At 44.8% G+C, this 23,337-nt stretch overlaps 1 protein-coding gene and 1 pseudogene across 2 annotated transcripts in view; one reads left to right on the forward strand and one right to left on the reverse strand.

Moving 5' to 3' along the window:
- The window catches only part of LOC115459127, a 16,445-nt pseudogene extending 11,671 nt beyond the window's left edge, over window positions 1-4,774 (forward strand).
- Window positions 4,775-6,218: 1,444 nt separating this feature from the next.
- The window catches only part of LOC115459126 (guanine nucleotide-binding protein G(I)/G(S)/G(T) subunit beta-2), a gene marked incomplete at its 3' end in the record, with an annotated part of 103,380 nt that continues 86,261 nt past the window's right edge, over window positions 6,219-23,337 (reverse strand). For both annotated transcript variants that reach the window (XM_030188998.1, XM_030188997.1), the window contains 4 exon segments: window positions 6,219-6,435; window positions 6,586-6,787; window positions 12,354-12,420; window positions 17,723-17,885. In XM_030188998.1, the coding sequence (XP_030044858.1) occupies window positions 6,219-6,435; window positions 6,586-6,787; window positions 12,354-12,420; window positions 17,723-17,885 (649 nt within the window).

Genomic DNA, 23,337 nt, shown 5'->3' on the forward strand with positions numbered 1-23,337 from the left:
CGGAGGGAGGGTGGGGGACCAGCCTGGAACACGGAGGGAGGGAGGGAGGGAGGGAGGGTGGGGGACCAGCCTGGAACTCGGAGGGAGGGAGGGAGGGTGGGGGACCAGCCTGGAACTCAGAGGGAGGGGGGGGACCCGCCGGGAACTCGGAGGTAGAGAGGGAGGGGGACCCGCCGGGAACTCAGAGGGAGGGGGGGGGGGGGTGGGGACCCGCCGGGAACTCAGAGGGAGGGGGGGAGGGGGGGTGGGGACCCGCCGGGAACTCAGAGGGAGGGGGGGAGGGGGGGTGGGGACCCGCCGGGAACTCAGAGGGAGGGAGGGTGGGGACCCGCCTGGAACTCAGAAGAAGGAGGGGGGGAGGGAGGGTGGGTTACCCGCCTGGAACTGAGAGAGGGGGGAAGGAGGGTGGGTGACCCGCCTGGAACTCGGAGGGAGGGTGAGGGACCCGCCTGGAACTCAGAGGGAGGGAGGGGGGAGGAAGGGTGGGGGACCCGCCTGGAACTCAGAGGGAGGGAGGGGGGAGGGAGGGTGGGGGACCCGCCTGGAACTCAGAGGGAGGGTGGGGACCACGCTGGAACTCGGAGGGAGGGAGGGGGGGACCACGCTGGAACTCGGAGGGAGGGAGGGGGTGGACCCGCCTGGAACTCAGAGGGAGAGAGTGGGGAGAGAGGGGGGAGAGAGGGTGGGGGAACCCCCTGGAACTGGGAGGGAGGGAGGGAGGGGACGCCCCTGGAACTCGGGGGGAGGGAGGGGGGAGGGTGGGGGGCCCGCCTGGAACTCAGAGGGAGGGAGGGAGGGAGGGGGGGACCCGCCTGGAACTGGGGGGGGGAGGGGGGGGACCCGCCTGGAACTGGGAGGTACTTATTTGTACCTGGGGCAATGAAGGGTTAAGTAACTTGCCCAGAGTCACAAAGAGCTGCAGTGGGAACTGAACCCAGTTCCCCAGGATCACAGTTCGCTGCACTAACCACTAGGCTACTCCTCTACTCCAATCACCATAAACGGCCCTGCTTACTAAGCTGCGCTAGGGGCGTGTTTTTTTTTAGCGTGCGCTAACCATGTAGATGCATCTGACTGTGAGTAATCTAACTATCCCAAACTGACACCAAAATGAATACAATCAAAATACTCCTAGCAATCTACTCCCTCACACTGACCCACTTAACACTATCCACCCCACTTACAGAATATAACATCATACCCATCCTACAAAATCACCAAAGACTGATCAAACAAGCCACACTTCACCAAACTGATACTCATCAAATTAAAGGAAGATTATCTACTCACGGTCAATACCAACACAATGGAAGGAAATATCACAACAAACATACACCACCCAACGAAAGACAACTTACAAGGACCCACACATCATCAAACCTAGCAACCCAATACCAAAATATCCAATTGGGCTACATTAATGCTAGGTCCGTAGTTAAGAAAACCACAACAGCAGCAGACTGGATCAACTCAGAAAACCTCAATCTTATCTTCATCAGTGAAACATGGATCCACAATCAAAAGGACCCCATAATCCTCAAACTATGCTCCCCAGGTTACAAAATCACTCACTGGACCAGAATGGAAAAGAGAGGTGGAGGCATAGCGCTAATCTACAGAGCACACTTCACTACCGAAACCATCGCCGAGTCCATAACACCCCAACTAGAAATAGCTTCACTCAGAATCCAAAACAAATCCCTGATTGATCAACTGAACTGCGTCCTGTTTTACAGACCGCCCGGTACCTGGATCAAAAGCCAGCCTATCTTCACGGATTTCATCTCAAACATGTGTGTAAACAACTCCAATACACTAATATTAGGCGACACAAACCTTCACCTAGAAGACCCCAACTTAGCCAATGCACGCGAATGCAAAGACTTCCTACAATCTTGGGATCTCAAATGGCCTCGCATACAAGCTACCCACACCAAGGGACACACACTGGACCTCTTATCATACAAACTATCCACAGATCATAATCAATAACAGACATCAAATGGTCAGAAACACCTTGGACCGACCACTACAAACTGAATCCATCCCTAAATTGGCGAAAGAAGGGATCAAACCGTACACCAGAACAAACAACCTACACTACAAGAGGGCAAATAGACCCACAAATATTCTGGCAACAGATATATGTCAATGGATGGACAACACAAACTGACTCCATACATTATCTCAATCACTGGGAGGATAAATGGAGAAGCATACTAAATGAAATAGCACCCTTAAAGACAAGAATATCAAGAAAACAAAACTGAATACCATGGTTCAATGATGAATTTAAAAAACTCAAAACACAATCCAGAAAACATGAACGAGCATGGAAAAAAATAAAAGATGAACATACACTCAATGCATGGAAACAAATACACAGGAAATACAATTATGCAATTAAACAAGCCAAAAGGTCCTACTACAAGACTAAATTAGGACTGCATAACAAAGATCTGAAAAAACTATATCAACTCGCAAATAAGTTACTAGACACCACCCCTGTCACCACATCCCACCCGCAGACAAACTGGCTACCTATTTTAAAGACAAAATAACAAAATTACTAAGCACTCTTCCTCATCACAACACCGACATCGAAAAATTCTTCAACGACCTGGACCTAATCCCGGACGGATACCCAGGTGATCGTATCTGGTCAATATTCAATCTACTCACCACTGAATCAATCCTACAAGCAACTCACAGGTTCGCCAACACCCACTGCAAATTGGACATACATCCCAGTCACCTACTTAAATCCGCCCCCAGCCGATTCACAGAAGACCTCACATCCCACCTAAACTTCATGCTACAACAAGGTTTCATCCCCGAGGAATATGATAACATCCTACTTACCCCAATACCAAAAGACACTAAGAAAAAAAAAACAAACAACCTCACCAACTAGCACCCAGTTGCGTCCATCCCTCTAGTAGTAAAATTGATGGAGAGCTTGGTGACCAAACAACTTACGGAATACCTGGACAAGTTCTCAATACTACACGACTCACAATCAGGATTCTGCTCCCACCATAGTACTGAAACTGTCCTAGTCATTCTCCTGGCCAAATTCAAGGAAGGAATAGCCATAGGTAAAAGCATACTTCTCCAATTTGGCATGTCAAGCGCATTCAACATGGTAAACCACAATATACTAAGACTCCTTGGCCACTTCGGGATTGTTGGAAACGTACGCAATTGGATCAAAGGCTTTCTAACCACCAGAACATACCAAGTAAAATCAAATTCAAACATATCACCACCGTGGAAAGCACCCTGCGGCATACCTCAGGGATCACCATTATCACCAATACTCTTCAACATGATGATGATCCCACTGGCAAAGTCCTTATCCAAAAAGAGGCCTCAACCCATTCATCTATGCAGATAATGTTACAATCTACATTCCATTCAGACATGCCTTGACAGAAATAACCAATGAAATCAATGATGGCCTGAACATCATGGACTCTTGGGCAAATTCATTTCAATTGAAACTGAACACTGAAAAAACACACTGCCTCATCCTCTCATCCCAGCATAACAATTACAAACCAGCAACCATAAACACCTCAGGACACACACTCCATACTTCAGATAGCCTAAAAATACTCTGAGTCACAATCGACCGCAACCTCACTCTCAAGAGCCAAGTAAATACCGTAATAAAGAAAATGTTCTATTCAATGTGGAAAGTCAAATGAATAAAACCTTCCCTACCGAGGGAAACTTTTTGATACCTAATACAATCAATGGTCCTAAGCCATGTAGATTACTGCAACGGAATCTATGCGGGATGTAAAGAACAACTCACAAAAAAACTCCAGACCGCCCAAAACACAGCAGCCAGACTGATCTATGGTAAAACACGATTCGAAAGTGCTAAACCCCTTCGAGAAAAGCTGCACTGGCTCCCAGTCAAAGAATGGATCATCTTCAAAATCTGCACTTTGGTCCACAAAATTATCTACGGTGTAGTTCCAGGATACATGACAGACCTCATAGATCTACCAACCAGAAATAGAATCGGATCATCACGATCTTACCTAAACCTACATTACCCAAACTGCAAAGGACTAAAATACAAAACAACATACGCATCTAGCTTCTCCTACATAAGCACACAACTATGGAATGGACTCCCAAATGCTGTGAAAACAATCCAAGACCACCTAAACTTCAGGAAATCACTAAAAACTCACCTCTTCAAAAAGGCCTATCCCACCGATCCAACGTAAATTCCCCATACCCAGCAACACAGCATAACCAATGATCGTACTGGACAATCTACTATCCTCATTCCCCTCGACCCCATAACGCCTGATTCACATCTACCTCATTTGACCTTAACATAACTTTGTATTTGTTATCAACCGTATTGGCAACCGCCTCTACGGTACTATGTAAGCCACACTGAGCCTGCAAATAGGTGGGAAATGTGGGGTACAAATATAACAAATAAATAATACCTCTATGCACATCTACATGGTTAGTGCACTCTAAAAATGATAGCGCACCTTAATAAACAGGGCCCAAAGTGTTTTGACCCTAAAAAAATAGACACCGACATACACAACCACTTCTCTCCCCTTCATACACTGTGCTGCAACATGCTTGACATGTTTGCCTTCTTCCAAAGCCCCCCCCCCCTCCCCCACAGTTAACCTGTTTTGCTTTCACTAATCTTCATTATGATAAAACAGAAATAATCATCACAGTGGAAGACCTCAACCACCATTGCTACAGCTCAGCAGATGCCTTTATCTGAAACACTGACTACAGGCTGAGCTCTCACAGTCATCCCCAACACACCTCAAATCTGAACTGAGCAAGACATGGCAGGGGAGGAGAGACAGCAGTACCAGGGCACAGGGCACAGAAAAAAGCCAGCAGAGCTCTCTCAGAAGGCACAGAAATGATTACATACCAAAATTCTGCCTAAGCATTTTATACAATAAGTATTTTACAGATAGGCGGAGTTCGGATGGAACTCGCACTTAATGAACAAAACCTATAGAATAATTTATGTCTGTATCTCCGGCATTTAGGCATCAGCACCTAGAGGAACAGTGTGGCTGTTGTACGTGCTTGCAACTAAATTATAGGTACGTATTTCACCTGTTGGGTGGATATTCTATAAAACAAAGCAGGTGCTCTCTACGGTATGGCTTAGGGATAACAGTGGTGTGGGAAGGGTTGATTCCACTGGAAAACACCAAGGGCTCATATCAGCATTATATAAAGTAATGAAGACAGGCCTTGTTAAAAACAGCCTATATGCTAGCTTAGGAAAGGCAATTAGGGGAAGAACTAGCACAAAAAAAAACCCGAGGTAAAGTAACGAATTCATAAATCGTAAACGTTAATATTATTAAATTGCTGTCTGGATGGTATCTCACTCACCCCTAATGCGTCAACACATTGCTGGCTAGACTGTGGGGGTAAGAACTTACCTTCATATATGGTGACTGTGCCTCAGAACTAACACTTTTTGGGAACAAGTGAGGGAAGAAATAAGGGAATTTTCAAGTGGGTGATTGACTGACTCTAAATTGATGCTACTGAGGTACCGGAAAGAGGGCTCTGGGAGACTACACAGGAAACAAATTGAGGCCTGCTTTGTCAGCTGTACGTTGTGAAACTGCCTTCCGATGGAAACAGTGGGAGGACCAAAGCATATTGCAGTGAAGGGCAAGGCCAAGACATTAACAGCGAATGTGCCGTGATAAGCTGAATCACTTTGAGAAAAAAAATAGAAAAAACTTCTTGTTTACTTGGGTTTGGAATATGATGCTGAGTGTGTGTGTGCGGGGGGGGGGGGGTCTTAAATGTAGGAGGGAAATGTTAAGTTTGTGGGGGATGGTTATTTTCTGGAAAAAGGGTTTGGATAACAGACTTGAAGAAACCACTGGAAACCAGCATTTTTCTTTGATTGTTCTCTGATCGTAATGTAGCATATTGTGCTTGGTTCAAACTGAAATACGTTGAAAAGAATAAGCTTCCTCTGGGTGCCTATAAATAGATTACCCTCTATGTGCCTATCCAATGATAAAAACCGGTGGCAAATCTTTTTTTTTTTTTTTTTTTTTTTTACAGTTGTCATGGGTCACTGGTCTTCTACTGCTACTCCTTTTTATCAGGAAGAAATTTTGCCAGTGGGAACTCGGGCATCTTGTACCTGTCTGTGGATAATAATAACAGCCAGCTCTTACCTGCACGGTCACCCTTCATAGAGTCCCAAATATTGCAGTTAAAGTCATCATAGCCAGCCAGCAACAAGCGCCCGCTTTTAGAGAACGCCACTGAGGTGATGCCACAGATGATGTTGTCATGCGAATACATCATGAGCTCCTGGTCTGCCCGCAGGTCAAAAAGTCGGCAGGTAGCATCATCTGAACCTGTCGTGAAGGCGTTTCCATTAGGGAAAAACTAGACAAGAGAGATAAAAGAGAATCTGTCAAGACACAGAAGAAATTCATCCAGGATACTACTATGCAAACTTCCTTCACGCATGCACACACTGCCCCCCCCCCCCCCCCAAGGTACATCGTGTGTAAGAAAAACCGTGACATTACTCACACAAACGGCATTGATGTCTGACTCATGGCCGGTGAAAGTTTGCCGGCACATACTGTCCCTGATGTCCCAGAGTTTGATAGATGCATCACATGCCCCCGATACAAAGGTCCTCATATCTGGAGCGAGGGAGAGGCTCATGACATCACCACTGTGACCGGTAAAAGTAGTAGTCTGTTGTCCAGTCTCAATATCCCATAATGCACTGTGTGGTAGGGGAAAAAAAAAGTCAGACTCACTAAAAAGCTGCTTACCAATAAAGGGTGTACCCTGAAAACATAAGGATAATGTCATTATCATTCGACCCTAATCAGATTTTTTTTCCAGAGCTTTTTTAGGTTAGTTGTTTCTGCATTTGTACCCCACATTTTCCAATCTAGTTGCTGGTTCAATGTGGCGTACAGATTACTTCAGGTGTATCAGTTACAATGCTGTTTGCAATAGTCGGGAGCTTTGTTTTCAGTCTGTTAGTGGTCATACATCTGGGTGTGTTGGTTGTTGTTCAGGCCAAATGTGTGGGTTCATTGAAGAAAACCTTTCTGAAGATGTGGGCTTTCAGATGTTTCTGGAAGGTTGTGTAGTCATTCGTGCACTTTGGAGCTTTTGCTATTGTATTCCAAGTCTTGGGGCAGATGTATGTGAAGCTGGTCAAGTATGAGGATTTGTGTTTTATTCCTTGGCACTTAGGGAAGTGTAGGGTGAGGTAGGTTCTTACACTGTGAAAATTTATTTCTCACTCCTGCTACGAGAGGAATATTTTTCTTGGCATCTCCAACTCATTCTACATAATTTTAGGCGGGGACTTCAGACTTATCTTTTGGTCTTTGCCGTTGCTTTTTTATGGAGACGTTTTCTTCTTTTTTTTTTTTTTACTTTGAATTTTTATTGAAATAACATCTCAAACATAACAACGAGCCATTGGCTCCAGCACATGACAATGCAACAATTTAATTTTTATTTTAACATTATGCTTATAACCCTTTTATCCCCCCCACCCTTCTCCCCTCACCCTCCCCCCCCACTAACCCCTCAACAACTGATTCCCCCCTAAACCCCCTCAATATCTGTTAGATGAATCCATTCAGGTGCCTCTGGATTATATCTCCCCTTACGCTTATCAGTCAATTTTTCCAACTCTATAATGGTTTTAAATTTCTCAGCCCAATTACCTACAGTTGGCTCAGCGGACTTTTTCCAATGCATTGCAATAGTGGTTTTTGCGGTGGCTAACCCCATTCTCTTGAATCTCTGTTGCCATCTCTTTCCCCTCTGGTTCCCCCACCCCAGGAGGCAACATTTAGGATCGCATGGAAAAGTACTTTCTAGAACTTTAGACAACTTATCCGTTATACCTTTCCAATAAGGTTGAATCAAACTGCACCCCCACCAAATATGAAAAAAAGCAGCAGGGCAGGCCACTCCTTCCTTCCGTGTCCCACCCTCGCCTGACGTAACGTAACGTCAGGCGAGGGCGGGACACGGAAGGAAGGAGTGGCCTGCCCTGCTGCGAGTGCAAAGATGAATGGTGAAAGGAAGCATTTAAGAGGTTAGTTCCGGGAGCGACTGAGGGCAGGGGGAGCCGGCGATCTCGGGTGGGGGGGCGGACCTCAGGTGGGGGGGGGGGGGGCGACGACCCGATGTTTCCCCAAAAATAAGGCCTCCCCTGAAAATAAGACCTAGCGGGTCTTGGGGAGCAAAAATTAATATAAGACAGTGTCTTATTTTCGGGGAAACACGGTATTTAACTACTATTTGCTGGTTTGAATTTGTCAGGTCAAGGGCACGGCTGATCCAGCGACTTCTCTTCCTTGGAGCCACATTCTCTGTGCGGTAGGTCAAATTTACATAGTTCAAAATCTAATTTCGGACTTCAAATTGAATATATGTGGCCTCACCTAAACCTGGATCCATTCTAGGAAGTCAGCATACCTAGCAGAGTCTTTCTAGCTAAAGTTTTTATTAATTCGTGTCAGCAAGGGAAAATAGGGGTGGGGGTTCCCTGATTCTCTAGATGTATTTAATGTGACAGAGCTCCCCCGATACCTCTTATGTTTATTGAAGTATTATTAATAAGATTCAAACTTCAGCTAGCTTTGGTAGAATCGCTGCTTTATCTTCCTCCTCCAGTAGAAACCTCTCCATAGGAAGAACTTTCTTCCTTGATTTCAGAGTTAGTCTCATCCTGTTCCAATTTGTTAAATAGTTGGAGATTTGAATTTGCATACTGACGATCATAACAATCATTTAGTTCACTGATTTGCTTTCATTTATTGCCGATTTGAATTTGGCAGGTCACTCTGCAGAATTTTAAGGATGGACAGGGGAGAATGGGAGGGAGAAGAGTTGGATGCCAAGTGGTCTCCCGTTCTCACCACTGTAGCCCTCCCCTCCAAAACAATGTTTTGGTTATGGCTACACTGCTGGTTTTCGGGTGGTGGTTCTGAAACTGTGGCATCAGTATCCAGAGGAGCTAACGTTACAGCAGGTGTATGGAACATCTTCAAGGACATTGAAAACCTAGCTCTTTGCTAAATAAGTATTTTCATTAGTGGATAATTCAATTAGAATCCAGGCTCTTCTCTGGTCAGACAATTTATTATTTATTTTATTTATTGCATTTGTATCCCACGTTATCCCACCTCTTTGCAGGCTCAATGTGGCTTACAATACATCATGGACAGTGGAAATGAGAGGAGAATTGACATTTAGTGTTACAGAAGTATTTTGGGTTACATGGTAATGGAATACATGATAGTGATATAACATAAGGCATTCTTAACATTACTAGATATATGTGGGAATTTCACATGTTTTGGTCTGTGTGTATTCTATTTTCTCTCTTTCTGCTACTATAACATCTCAGAAAATGTTAATAAAAGCCTCTAGAAATCTTAGTAAGCTGAACTTAGAGGCTCTGGCATTACAATGTAGATCTTTCCTTTGGACTTCATGACTAAACCACTGCAAGATCACTTCGAACAGTATCAAACTCCTTTGCAGAATCTCAAATATTAACATCAACAACAGACTGCAAATAATCACACTTCTTATGTTGAAAGACCCAAATTCTTTTTATCTTTTTTTTTCCTCTTTTGTTCTTTTAAGGAAATTTAGGAGGAAAAGGTCTCAAAATGCCCAGATGCCAGGGTGAACGTAGTCATCAATGTATCTCAAGGCACATTCCAGGCTAGGCTCATCACCGACCAAAAAAACCCTCCTATTCCTTTATTGATTGTCATGTCTGTGTGATGCCATATTGCATATAAAAAATATTTTTGTGAAGTTTTTTGAAATTTGCACCTAACCATTCAATGTGATTCAAACAAATCTTCTCAACAAAACCATCTCTATATATAAAAGGCAGCACCAACGTTCTAATGAAGCCTCCAGCCGGAAGTGTGAAGGGGGAGAGATATCCGGTTTCCCCATGAGTGTCTGCCCCGCCCTCGCTCTCTCTGTAACACAGTGAAGGAAAACACAGCACAGCACGAAATCGCTCTCTTTGTAACAGTGAAGGACTGGAGGAGGGAGGGGAGAGAGGGCAGATGCCTTCACTCTCTCTGTAACACAAACAAACACAGCACAGCAGGAAACTTAACACTGAAGGACTGGGGGGGGGGGACAGAGAGCAGAGGGGACGGAGAGCAGAGGGGAAGGGAGAAAGGGCAGAAGGCAGGGACACACACACTCCCACATGCACACTCTGAAGAAAACCTTGCTAGCCCCCGTTTCATTTGCATCAGAAACGGGGCTTTTTTACTAGTATATATATATATTTTTATTTTTGTTACATTTGTACCCCGCGCTTTCCCACTCATGGCAGGCTCAATGCGGCAGGCAATGGAGGGTTAAGTGACTTGCCCCGAGTCACAAGGAGCTGCCTGTGCCTGAGGTGGGAATCGAGCTCAGTTCCTCAGTTCCCCAGGACCAAAGTCCACCACCCTAACCACTAGGCCACTCCTCCACGCAACATTCCATGTAGAAGTCGGCCCTTGCAGATCACCAATGTGGCCGCGCAGGCTTCTGCTTCTGTGAGTCTGACGTCCTGCACGTACGTGCAGGACGTCAGACTCACAGAAACAGAAGCCTGCGCAGCCTTCTACATGGAACGTTGCTAGTGGACTAGCAACATTCCATGTAGAATCTCCAATAGTAGCAACATTCCATGTAGAATCTCCAATATTCCATGTAGAATCTCCAATAGTAGCAACATTCCATGTAGAATCTCCAATAGTATCTATTTTATTTTTGTTACATTTGTACCCTGCGCTTTCCCACTCATGGCAGGCTCAATGCGGCTTACATGGGGCAATGGAGGGTTAAGTGACTTGCCCCGAGTCACAAGGAGCTGCCTGTGCCTGAGGTGGGAATCGAGCTCAGTTCCTCAGTTCCCCAGGACCAAAGTCCACCACCCTAACCACCAGGCCACTCCTCCACACATATATTTGATGGAAAGACTTAGCTTCTTGCTTCAGACGTGGGTCTGGCTATCAAACGTCCATTCATGAGACTCCCAACTCCCCGTTTCAGATGCGCGTCTGGCTGTCAAACATCCTAGTCATTCCATCATATGTGGTTTTGTTGAGAAGAATTTTTTGAATCATACTGAATGGTTAGGTGCAAATTTCAAAAAAAAACTCACACAAAAAGTGTGTTTTATTTGCAATACGGGATCACACAGACACGCTAATCAATAAAGGAATAGGAGGTTTTTTTGGTCGGTGATGACCCTAGCCTGAAGTGTGCCTTGAGATACATTGATGACTAAGTTCTTCCTGGCAGCTGGGCATTTTGAGACCGTTTCCTCCTAAATTTCTTTAAATTTCCTTGTCCCAGGATTGGTAGCATGGAATGTTTCTACTAATTGGGTTTCTGCCAGGTATTTATGACCTGGATTGGCCACTGATGGAAGCAGGATACTGGGCTAGATGGACCATTGGTCTGACCCAGTATGGCTATTCTTATGCTGTTATGAAGTGAAACTTCAGGTCAAAAGCCCTTGACACACTTTCTTGCCATATGAAGGATTGTGCTTCCAATGGTTTACATCAACAGTAGACTGCAAGTAATCACACTTCTTATGTTGAAAGACCCAAATTCTTTTTATCTTTTTTTAATCTTTCAACATAAGAAGTGTGATTACTTGCAGTCTACTGTTGATGTAAACCATTGGAAGCACAATCCTTCATATGGCAAGAAAGTGTGTCAAGGGCTTTTGACCTGAAGTTTCACTTCATAACAGCATAAGAATAGCCATACTGGGTCAGACCAATGGTCCATCTAGCCCAGTATCCTGCTTCCATCAGTGGCCAATCCAGGTCATAAATACCTGGCAGAAACCCAATTAGTAGAAACATTCCATGCTACCAATCCTGGGACAAGCAGTGGCTTCCCATATGTCCATCTCAATAACAGACTATGGACTTTTTCTCCAGGAACTTAATCAAACTTTTTTAAAACCCAAATATGCTAACCACTTTTACCACATCCTGTGGCAATGAGTTCCAGAGTTTAGCTAATCTTTGAGTGAGGAATCCTTCAAACTAGCTTTGTACCCTTTCCCTAATTCCTATTTTGTCTACTAGCCCCAAGGTAGGGTGGTCAACCTTGTCATAAGCTGAGGATATGTCAAACTGTAACAGAAGGATTTTTTTGCCTAAATTTTACAACTAGTGCAATTAGGGTGGTCTCTGTGTTAAATTGCAGCCTGAAACTTGGATGTACATGGCCCTTCCTGTTCAGTTCAGTGTGCAAGCTGGAAGTTTCCTTACCATGTTGTGTCTCCAGAACTGGTAATAATCTGATTGTCATCCAAAAAGCGGCAACAGGACAGGTAACCTACAGCAGAGAATTAACTCATTATCATAGTTAATCCATCAAGACAGCCTCCCCCATCAGTGCTCAAAACCTATTCATGGATGACTGCCCAGTCCAGCTCACTTGAAAGTACCTGTCAGACCCCAAATAAGAAAGCCCATTCAGGTTGCTCAGCCCCAAAAGCAGAAGGTGGGGAAACCTAAGTCTATAGTAACTAGTGGACACATCTTCTAGAAACATATTCAAGCCTTTTTTTTGCAATTCAGCTTTTACAATTCGATTTGAACATGTTCTTTGACAGAAAACTGCAAACTTAATTTAAGCATCGACTGTAAAACGTCTTCCTACTTGTTTTAAATATACATCTAGTTCATTACATGGAATGATCTTTCGACCTAGTACTAAAAGAGAGACTTACTAATCACCCTTATCAAGTGTTCCACAGGACTTATAATTATATAAACTTTTATTATGACTCCCCTCATCTACTATAATAAAACTCACCCTCAACGTTCTGAGGACACTGATGTCAGTGAAGCCAAGCTCTGACTTCCTTCAAAAAGGTTCGAAGGTTCGTGGTGGTGAAGCCACCAAAATCGCTCCTGGCCCCGCCCTCGAGGGCGGAGCAATGGCAGAACAACGAAGGGGTTGGCAGGGAGGGAGGCAGGGAGGGGGGTGGGAAATCGCTCCGGGCCCCGCCCTCGAGGGCAGAGCAATGGCAGAACAAGGGAGGGAGGCGGGAAATCGCTCTGGGCCCTGCCCTCGCGTCAAACGTCATGACGTTGGGGGCGGAGCAATGCCAGAACAACGAAGGGGTTGGCCAGGGAGGGAGGGAGGGGGGTGTTGGCGATGAAAACCTTACTAGGGCCCGTTTCATTTGCTCTGAAACGGGCTTCTTTTACTAGTTTCTTCATAAACCTACATAGCCCTATTATGTTAAGCCTTTCTTCTATTGTATCCCCTCTTCATAAGGGAGCGGTTTCAATTTCTTTTAATCGTCAGCATCATGGCTGAACTGTTTAGTACCATGGCAAGAATCAAGGAGTAGTTCTACCAGCAATACAGTCGGACACCAATGTGTTCACTGCATATTCACTTGACTGAGGTGTCAAAAGTTTCTCAAGAGTCATCTATGCAGCTTCATTTAGAAGAAAATTGGAGAGGTTACAGGAAACCAAAAAGGATGTACTGATGGCTTCGATGCAAACCCTTGGGCCCCACAGAGGCTGTGTCATCAAGAGACAGCTCACCTCTGGGAATGTGAAAACTAAGTTACTTACATACACAAGTCTTTACAGCATGGATGTCGTCACTGACGAAGCCCATGAGGGAAGGCTACCCCAGCTTAGTAAATAGAGGTTTTGAGCCACTTCCTGCCTGCCACAGCCAGTCTATCCACCTTGAGTAGAATACAGCTGCTTGGGGAGCTGGGCAATATGGGCAGCTGACCATGGAGAACATCCGCTACAGGTAAGGAACTTGGTTTTCTCTGAGGATGAGCAGGAAAATAAGCCTTTAAAGCATGGGACTCCCTAGCTACTGGCTGCCTTCAGCAAAAATAAAGGAAACAAATCAATAACAAGTTCCTGCAACAAATCGCTTCTTGGTCTTCTGCCTAAGATCAAGTGTAGCACAAGGTGCTATAACAGGCAGACACCAATATATTTTTGGTAGTAAGTAGTGTTTTTTTTTTTGTTGTTTGTTTTTAGAAGGCAGTCTGGGACAGTAAATGAAATGGGCCTAGTTGGATTCTAACTCCGAAAAGAATTCTGGAGGACTGACTGGCCAAACTGTCACATCTGCTGCGCGTGAGCCGGCTGCCTGCCACAGACTTGCAGCAGTCGGGCTGCAGCGCTCCCTGGCCCTGCTCGCCCAGTCGCCGCTCCTGACCGTACCTCTCCTCCTGAGTGAGTCCGCACCTCTGACCCCCCGGGCAGCGTGGCGTGATGGTCGCGACGCGTGCTGCGTGCGTGAGCACCGCAGACTGCAGCAGAGCAATAGATCCGTCCTGCTCAGTCCTCCTGAGTGACAGACAGTCCCGGTCTGCCACTGATGATACAGCCCACCCCTGCGACAACTTCCTTCTTCAAGGGTGGGCCGCGCGGGACGGGCAGAGAGAGTTGAGAGAGTTCCAGTTCCAGTTTGAGCTTCCAGTCAGAGACAGAGTGACAGACAGAGTCGGAGTCTTCTTCAGTCAGAGAGTTGTGGTATATATTTTAAAACAATTTTAATACCTTGGTGGTCTATATGTTTTTATATTGTACATTATATTTTACACATCACTTTATTTTATTGTATATCTTTTCATTTCATTTTTATTTTATTGCATATATCTATATTATTTTTGCTTATCAATTTCACTGCCGTCAACATTCTGAAAAAAGATTCATCACCACAATCACTGCTGGATGAAACTGGTGAGGTTTGTTCTGAGGACAGCTTCACCGTCGTCACTGATAAAAAAAAAAAAAAAAAGTTCCTTGTATTTCATCTTCATTTCATCACCTTCAACCCAACCAAGATAAAACTGAAGCAGCATAACCGCAGCCAGAATCAAATCTTTGCAGTCAAGATGATCTTTGAGCCCAGGCTGAAGTGCATGAACTAGAGCTGAGGCATATTTCAGGTCTGTACCAGTCAGCTTCGTTTTCATCATGACCAAAGTTGGCAGAAAAAAAGCCCAAGTAACGTTTAGCTTCACTTTGCAGCTTCACTCTGCTGCGCGACTCATTTTCCGCCAAAGTCGCTATGCTCACATTAGCCCTCTCCTTAAGTCACTTCACTGGCTCCCTATCCGTTTCCACATTCAATTCAAACTTCTCCTATTGACCTATAAGTGCATTCACTCTGCCGTTCCCCAGTACCTCTTCCATTCGTCTCTCCCTACGCCCCCTCTCGAGTACTCCATTCTGTAGATAAATCTCTCTTATCTTTCCCTTTCTCCTCTACTGCTAATTCCAGACTCCGTTCCTTTCATCTTGCTGCACCTCACGCCTGGAATAGACTTCCCGAGCCTGTACGTCTAGCCTCCTCTTTGGCCATTTTCAAGTCCAAAGCCCACCTCTTTACCACTGCTTTTGACCCTAACTCACTTGCCCTGTCCTTTATCCTCACCTCTTTATTCCCTTACTCTTAATTGTTCTGTCTGTTTACCTGTCTTATCTAGATTGTAAGCTCTTTGAGCAGGGACTTTCTTTTTGTGTTTGGTGTACAGTGCTGCGCATGCCTTGTAGTGCTATAGAAATGATAAGTAGTAGTAGGATGTGCAGAGCAGCTGCTAGTGGACTCGGACATGGAAGTACTCACCCAGAAAAATTACTTCATGCTGTCTGAATCAAGTCACTCTCAAAGCTGTGCACAATTCTTTCAGCAGGCCAAGGTCATGTTTTCGTCACCAATGGAATTAATTTTCTCAACAGCACAGAAGAATTTCACTGCGTTGTATTAGAATGATCAGCTGCATACTGAATTTCTCTTTATCTTGTTGGGCAGACTGGACGGACCATACAGGTCTTTATCTGCAGTCATCAACTAGGTTACTATGTCATATCAGCTGCCTAAGCACTTCAAATCATCTTGCACCATAATGCTGCACTTACTGAGCTTTGAAACAAAATCTTCTTGTACGCTGTATCATTACCTAACCAGGTAAAGTTAAGACTGCCGTTCTACAGTCCAATTTTACTACTACTACTAATCATTTCTACAGTGCTACTAGACGTACGCAGCATATGCAGGTACTTTCTCGGTCCCTAGAGGGCTCACAATCTAAGTTTTTGTACCTGAGGCAATGGAGGGTTAAGTGACTTGCCCAAGGTCACAAGGAGCTGCAGTGGGAATTCAACCCAGGTTGCCAGGATCAAAGCCTGCTGCACTAACCATTAGGCCACTCCTCCCTTTTCCTGGTTAAGTATGCAAGGCACCAGCACTAAACATCGCCAGTGCTCACATAACACCTGGCTTCACCCCGACTCCATTCTTTGACCACCCTGGCACTGCCCAAATCGTGCCTGGGTGTTCAGAGTCAATAACTGGGCAGTGGCTGCTGATTAATTGCCGCCAATAGCGTCAGCCTGCCAGCGCAACATGCCAAAACCATGCTGAATATTTATCCCTAAGTATACTTACATTTCTAACTACAGCATAAGGGACCCCTTTACTAAGCGCGGTAAGAACTAATGCTTGCTTAAAGCAGGTTAACAACCACTCCGCAGGGAGCACTCAGGTGTCCCACAGTAATTTTGGCATCTGCACGCACTTCCCACGCGTTTAAAAATACTTTTCAATTTTTAGCGCTGGGGGGAGTGTTTGGAGACACAGCGTAGATATGTTCTGTGCTAATTGGTTAGCGCAGTAATATTGCTGTACACCAACCGATGGTGCAGGAGCCCTTACTCCCTAGAAAATAGATTTTGTAAGTGCTTCTGCCTTAATGGCCTTGCGCTAATGGGGAAATTAGAGCATGTCTTCATATAGTTGTCCAACTATATGTCACGTTGTTTTTCTGGGTACTGGATGGTTGATTGTGAGGACTCTTGATAAAGCCTACGCGAAACGGGGCAGTCGGGACCTCACCCCGAGAAAGTAGCAGCGCAACAGCTAACAGCACAGATAAGTTAAATTTTGAATTGCTTAGCAATGTTGATACCCTTTTGAGGTTAATACAGAGAGAGGTTTTTTTTTTAGCTCATGAGTACTTTTTACTGTACTGCTCCAATTCATTATATTGATTCCGGTGAGAACACCGAGTAGAGCAACGGGTGTATGAAGCTTTTTCCTCTCATTTCTCCTCAAATATCAGTGATTTCATTTCAGTGTGTTTTTGATTCATGTTATGCTTAGTTTGACAACTATATGAAGAAGTGAATCAGATTTTGTATATTTCCACCTACTTGATCGAGAAATTAGAGCATGGCCATTAATTGAGGAAATGGGAAAGGTGGCAATTTTACAACCGCGCTAAAAGGGACCTCAGCGCACGAGAAAGCTCCGTGTTAGTGAAAGTTCCGGCCACTTTTTAGCACAGGTTAGTAAATGGGCTCCTAAGAGAGGTGAGGCCCAAATCCTAAGAGAAATTCTTTCCATCAAAGTATGAAGAGAAATGAACCTTACAAGTTCCATAGAGAAAACAGAAGCAAGAGTAGCTGATATGGTATCAAGTCACCACGAAAAACCTTTCAAGAAATGCTGTTTTAATGCTGTCAGATAACTTCACCCACTTGCGTGGCTGATTCATCCAGCTTGCCTACAGAGAAACCTGCACAGATCAGAGTTGGACATCACAGATTTATCCTGTTCATCACCACCCACTTCTAGCATTTACCTGTGTGTCCTGGTAGCTCCCGGCTCACCCTCACGTTGCCCTCGCGGGTCTTCAAGCTGTATATGGAGCAGATATTGTCCAGCCCCCCGCAGGCCACATAGTTTCCAGAGGGAGCATAGGCGCAGGTCATAACCCAGGATGACCGGAGAGGGATTGCGTGGACCTGCCCCACGGAGAGAGTGAAAGGAAAAATGTTACCAGAAAAGAAACAGCATACCTATAACCTAAACAGCATACTGCAAAGCTATTCAACTAGAGGGCCTCCAGGAGCCACACACACAAATGAACAAAGATTCACATCAGCTGTGAGTTTTACCAAGGGAAAGGGAGCTAAATTTATATCAATCACTCTACCTACAGAGCAGAGGCACAGAGAACTAAAACGAACTGACACAAAGCATCAGTTAAAGAGGAAGGGATTGCAACTGAAGCACAGGGAGATAACATAATTCACCTAAGGTAATAGCCAGGGGCAGAGCTGAAAATCACAATACACATTATGGTTTACGGTGCTCAATTTTTCTTCTAATAATTCTAAAACGCGTAGATTTTCTATGCTGATGCAAGCAGCAGACAGATGAAATCTCATATCTCACAAGACTGCTTACAGCGACATCATGAGACCTACTTCTCAGCCCACAGTCCTTCAAATGAGACATTTCCACAGCATTACACTGAAAAAAACTGGGAAGACTACCTGCAACTATCACTGCATCAAGAATATTACCTGTAGCATGTGATCACGTACAACAAATGACCATTCTGATGAGCAGGTGAAAAATTTGCCCGAATTATACCCACTGAATCTATCACAAGGAAAAAGCTAATTACAGCAAAATCGTTTAGCACTTCAGCAGAAGGTGTAATCCCAAAGCTTCACCTATCTGTGCTATCAGGACTGCATAGAAAGCCGCTTTTTAACCAATTAGGGGAAGCTCTGGGATTACACCTCCTGGTTCTTATTCAGCCCCTGACGCAGTCCCTTAAGGAGGGCGTGTCAGGCATTTACAGTGTTTTTATCTTTCTTTACTTGCTTGTGGCGAATAAATTTGGACTACAGACATTTTACCCCGGTCTGCTCTATTTTTGCTACGCGCCATTCAATAAACAACAGCGCCTACGTCTTCTTGTATGCAACCACTAAGGGGTGTGGCCATGGGAGGGGCACGGACAGGTCATGGGTGTTCCCAACAGTTGGGAGCACTGTTACAGAATACTGCCATTTCTGCACCTAAGGTGGGCATCAGACTTACACCAGGTTTCAGCTGGCATAAGCGTGGCATGGGAATCGGTGCTAAGCACTATTCAATAAAGGACGTGGGCTAAATAAATAAATAAGAAATAATGTTAAAATAATAATTAAAAAAATGTGTTAAATAAGAGCTTAGTGCCGGTTTTTCTGGCGCCTAACTTTAGGCGTCATTTTGTTTTGTTACATTTGTACCCCGCACTTTCCCACTCATGGCAGGCTCAATGTGGCTTACATGGGGCAGTGGAGGGTTAAGTGATTTGCCCAGAGTCACAAGGAGCTGCCTGTGCTGGGAATCGAACTCAGTTCCTCAGTTCCCCAGGACCAAAGTCCACACCATAACCACTAGGCCACTCCTCCACTGTTGCTACTATTTGAGATTCTACATGGAATGTTGCTATTCCACTAGAAGTCAGCCCTTGCAGATCACCAATGTGGCTGCGCAGGCTTCTGCTTCTGTGAGTCTGACGTCCTGCGTCAGACTCACAGAAACAGAAGCCTGCGCAGCCTTCTACATGGAATGTTGCTAGTGGAATAGCAACATTCCATGTAGAATCTCCAATAGTAGTAACATTCTATGTAGAATGTCCAATAGTAGCAACATTCCATGTAGAATGTCCAATAGTAGCAACATTCCATGTAGAATCTCCAATAGTATCTATTTTATTTTTGTTACATTTGTACCCTGCGCTTTCCCACTCATGGCAGGCTCAATGCGGCTTACACGGGGCAGTGGAGGGTTAAGTGATTTGCCCAGAGTCACAAGGAGCTGCCTGTGCCTGAAGTGGGAATTGAACTCAGTTCCTCACCAATGTGGCTGCGCAGGCTTCTGCTTCTGTGAGTCTGACGTCCTGCACATACGTCTGATGTCCTGTACGTACGTGCAGGACGTCAGACTCACAGAAACAGAAGCCTGCGCAGCCTTCTACATGGAATGTTGCTAGTGGAATAGCAACATTCCATGTAGAATCTCCAATAGTAGCAACATTCTATGTAGAATGTCCAATAGTAGCAACATTCCATGTAGAATGTCCAATAGTAGCAACATTCCATGTAGAATGTCCAATAGTAGCAACATTCCATGTAGAATCTCCAATAGTATCTATTTTATTTTTGTTACATTTGTACCCTGCGCTTTCCCACTCATGGCAGGCTCAATGCGGCTTACACGGGGCAGTGGAGGGTTAAGTGATTTGCCCAGAGTCACAAGGAGCTGCCTGTGCCTGAAGTGGGAATTGAACTCAGTTCCTCACCAATGTGGCTGCGCAGGCTTCTGCTTCTGTGAGTCTGACGTCCTGCACATACGTCTGATGTCCTGTACGTACGTGCAGGACGTCAGACTCACAGAAACAGAAGCCTGCGCAGCCTTCTACATGGAATGTTGCTAGTGGAATAGCAACATTCCATGTAGAATCTCCAATAGTAGCAACATTCTATGTAGAATGTCCAATAGTAGCAACATTCCATGTAGAATCTCCAATAGTAGCAACATTCTATGTAGAATCTCCAATAGTAGCAACATTCCATGTAGAATGTCCAATAGTAGCAACATTCCATGTAGAATGTCCAATAGTATCTATTTTATTTTTGTTACATTTGTACCCTGCGCTTTCCCACTCATGGCAGGCTCAATGCGGCTTACACGGGGCAGTGGAGGGTTAAGTGATTTGCCCAGAGTCACAAGGAGCTGCCTGTGCCTGAAGTGGGAATTGAACTCAGTGCGTCTTATAGTCCGAAAAATACGGTAAATACTACAGCACTACCTTACTGTCCTCCTTCCAGTGATCATGGCAGATCTGATCACATTGTTTTCATTATTGACAAATGACCCTACCACAATCTTCTTTCTAGGTCTTGCAAACATTAAGGATTAGATCTAAAGTAGTTCCAACTCTGGTCAATCCATGACCAAAAGTTTCAAGAAGCATGTAATTTTTAGCATCTAGAAATTGGACTTTCTTATCCTGTTTTAAATTAAACATTCATACAATTAATACAGGGAAAATTAAAATCTCCCTTCATTATTATGTTAACACGTTAGTTAGCCTTCTCAATTAGTTAGGATTTTACTACTTGCCTCAATCCTGTTTACCTAGATGTTTATGTCTATTGAGGAATTTGACATATTGCCTTATCTACACAAAAGGTCAAGGCGGAGTATAACAATAAAACAATTAAAATAGAAAGGAACATCAACAGGGCTGAACAAAATGCACTCATGTAGAACACACAAACCAAAATTAAACTAAATAATTTGTTGAAAAGCCATCCAGGAATGCTCAAGGCCTCAGGACCAATGACAAAAAAGATCAACTCAAAAAAAAGACTTTAAATTTAGGAAAAGGCTGTTTTGCCTGAATATGGGAGGCAAGGAATTCAACAATTTCAGAGCCAGAAAAAACCCCCAAATGTTCTGCATCTGGTAGATTCAAGGCTCGCAGAACAAGAGGAAGGCAGAACAAAGAAGAGACCATCTTGGGAGCAGAAAGGCCGAAAAGGGGTATAAAGCAAAGTGTGAGATGAGATAAGAGATAAGAAGGAATACCTAAATGAAAGGCCTGATAAGCCAGGCATAAAACCTTAAACAGAATATAAAACATGCACCGGGAGCCAGTGAGTTGAACAGTAAAGGAGAAACAGGATCAAAATGCCGAGCTCCACATAAGAATCAAGCTGAGGTACTCTGCAACACCCGAGGAGCTTAAGCTAGGACTGTGACAATTAGTATAAGCTACATCACAATTATCCAGGCAAGAGATGACAAAAGCACAGATCAATGGATGGTAGTGGACTCCCACCTCTATACTCTTCCTTAACACACATGGATGGGATTTGATACATCACCTTTCTGTGATTACAATCAAAGCAGTTCACATATTATAGACAGGTACTTATTTTGTACCTGAGGCAAAGGAGACAATCAGGGGAAGTTCCAGGGGTTTCTGTGGCTACAGATCCACTTCAACAAGGTGTGGACATATTACGTAAGTATTGCCACACTGGGACAGACCAAAAGTAAATCAAGCCCAGCATCCTGTTTCCAACAGTGGCCAATCCAGGTCACAAATACCTGGCAAGACCCCCAAAAAAGCTCAATTTTGTTATTAATCAAACTGATTACTGGAACCAGTTGCAATCTCTCTACAAAGTGATCAAAACATGGTGGTTACATTAGTCATTCATATGCAAAAATTTGATCGAGTTACTCCACTTTTGAAAGATCATTGGCTTTAACTGAGTTTATGTATAGCAGTGCTGAATATACATACAAAATAAATACAATTTTAAATACTAATTTGAGCACATAGAGCATTTTATACTGGCCTTCCTGCCTACCTGTGTTCAATATGTTAATATCCTATGTGCCAGGCAGAACTCTGCATTCTCAGGGTCAGTGGCATTCCTAGCATATCTGACACCCGGGACAGACCTTTTTTTTTTAACACCCCCTCACCATAAAAAAATATTTTTTAGCAATGCCTCTTTCCATCCAGCATCTGGTCTGCCATTTCTGTCCCTTCCATCAGTGCATTCTGGTCCTTAGTCTGTCCCTTCCATCCATCCAGCGTGCCTTCTTTCTCTCCCACCCAGTGTTCTTGGTCCCCCTCAGTCCTTTTACATTTTATGACCCCCCCCCCCCCCCCCCACATGCTGCTCCTACCAAACTAGCAGCAGCAGCAGAACAGCAGCAAACAAATGTAGTAAAATGTGTAAAAAAGTGCCAAGGTAGCACAGCGACAATTTAAATGAATAAATAATTAAGACCACGCCTGGGTCTGCTAGTTGGCTGGAACAAAAGTCAAATGACGAGTCAGTAGGCTCAAGGGGGAGGGGGCTGGGGGTCGGCAATCAGCACCAACCGTGGGGCAGAGTCTGTCCGGTAGATGATGCGGTGATGGGCGCCGATCCAATATATCACCCCACCAAGAGCCACTGTTTGATGCTGCGTGCTGCTGCTGACGCTACCGGTGGCCCGGCAGGGGTGGAATGTGAGTGCAGCAGCTTGGAAGTGAAAGATGCAGGCAGGCTGGTCGAACTGGCGGCGCGGCTGCATACTGGCCCAGGATGGAGAGAGGAGGAGCGGAGCCAGTCACCCGAAGAGAGATGTCACTCCTGAAGATGCAGCGGCAGGAAGGCACACGCGCACTGACACAGGGTGCCACAGGGGCAGAGGCCACTAAGGAAGGCGTTGAGGGAGGGGAGTTACATCTCAGAACGGTGTGAGAGAGAGGAGCCGCGCTGTCGCTGGGAGGAGACACAGTGAGCAGCGCTGCTGAAGATGAAGAGAGTGCAGTAATAGATAAGTTTACGTAGGGGAAGGGCGAAGGCAACGGACGGGAACTGATGGAGCAGAACACCCCCCCCC

This window comes from Microcaecilia unicolor, unplaced genomic scaffold (assembly GCF_901765095.1).
Source record: "Microcaecilia unicolor unplaced genomic scaffold, aMicUni1.1, whole genome shotgun sequence".
NCBI lineage: Eukaryota > Metazoa > Chordata > Amphibia > Gymnophiona > Siphonopidae > Microcaecilia > Microcaecilia unicolor.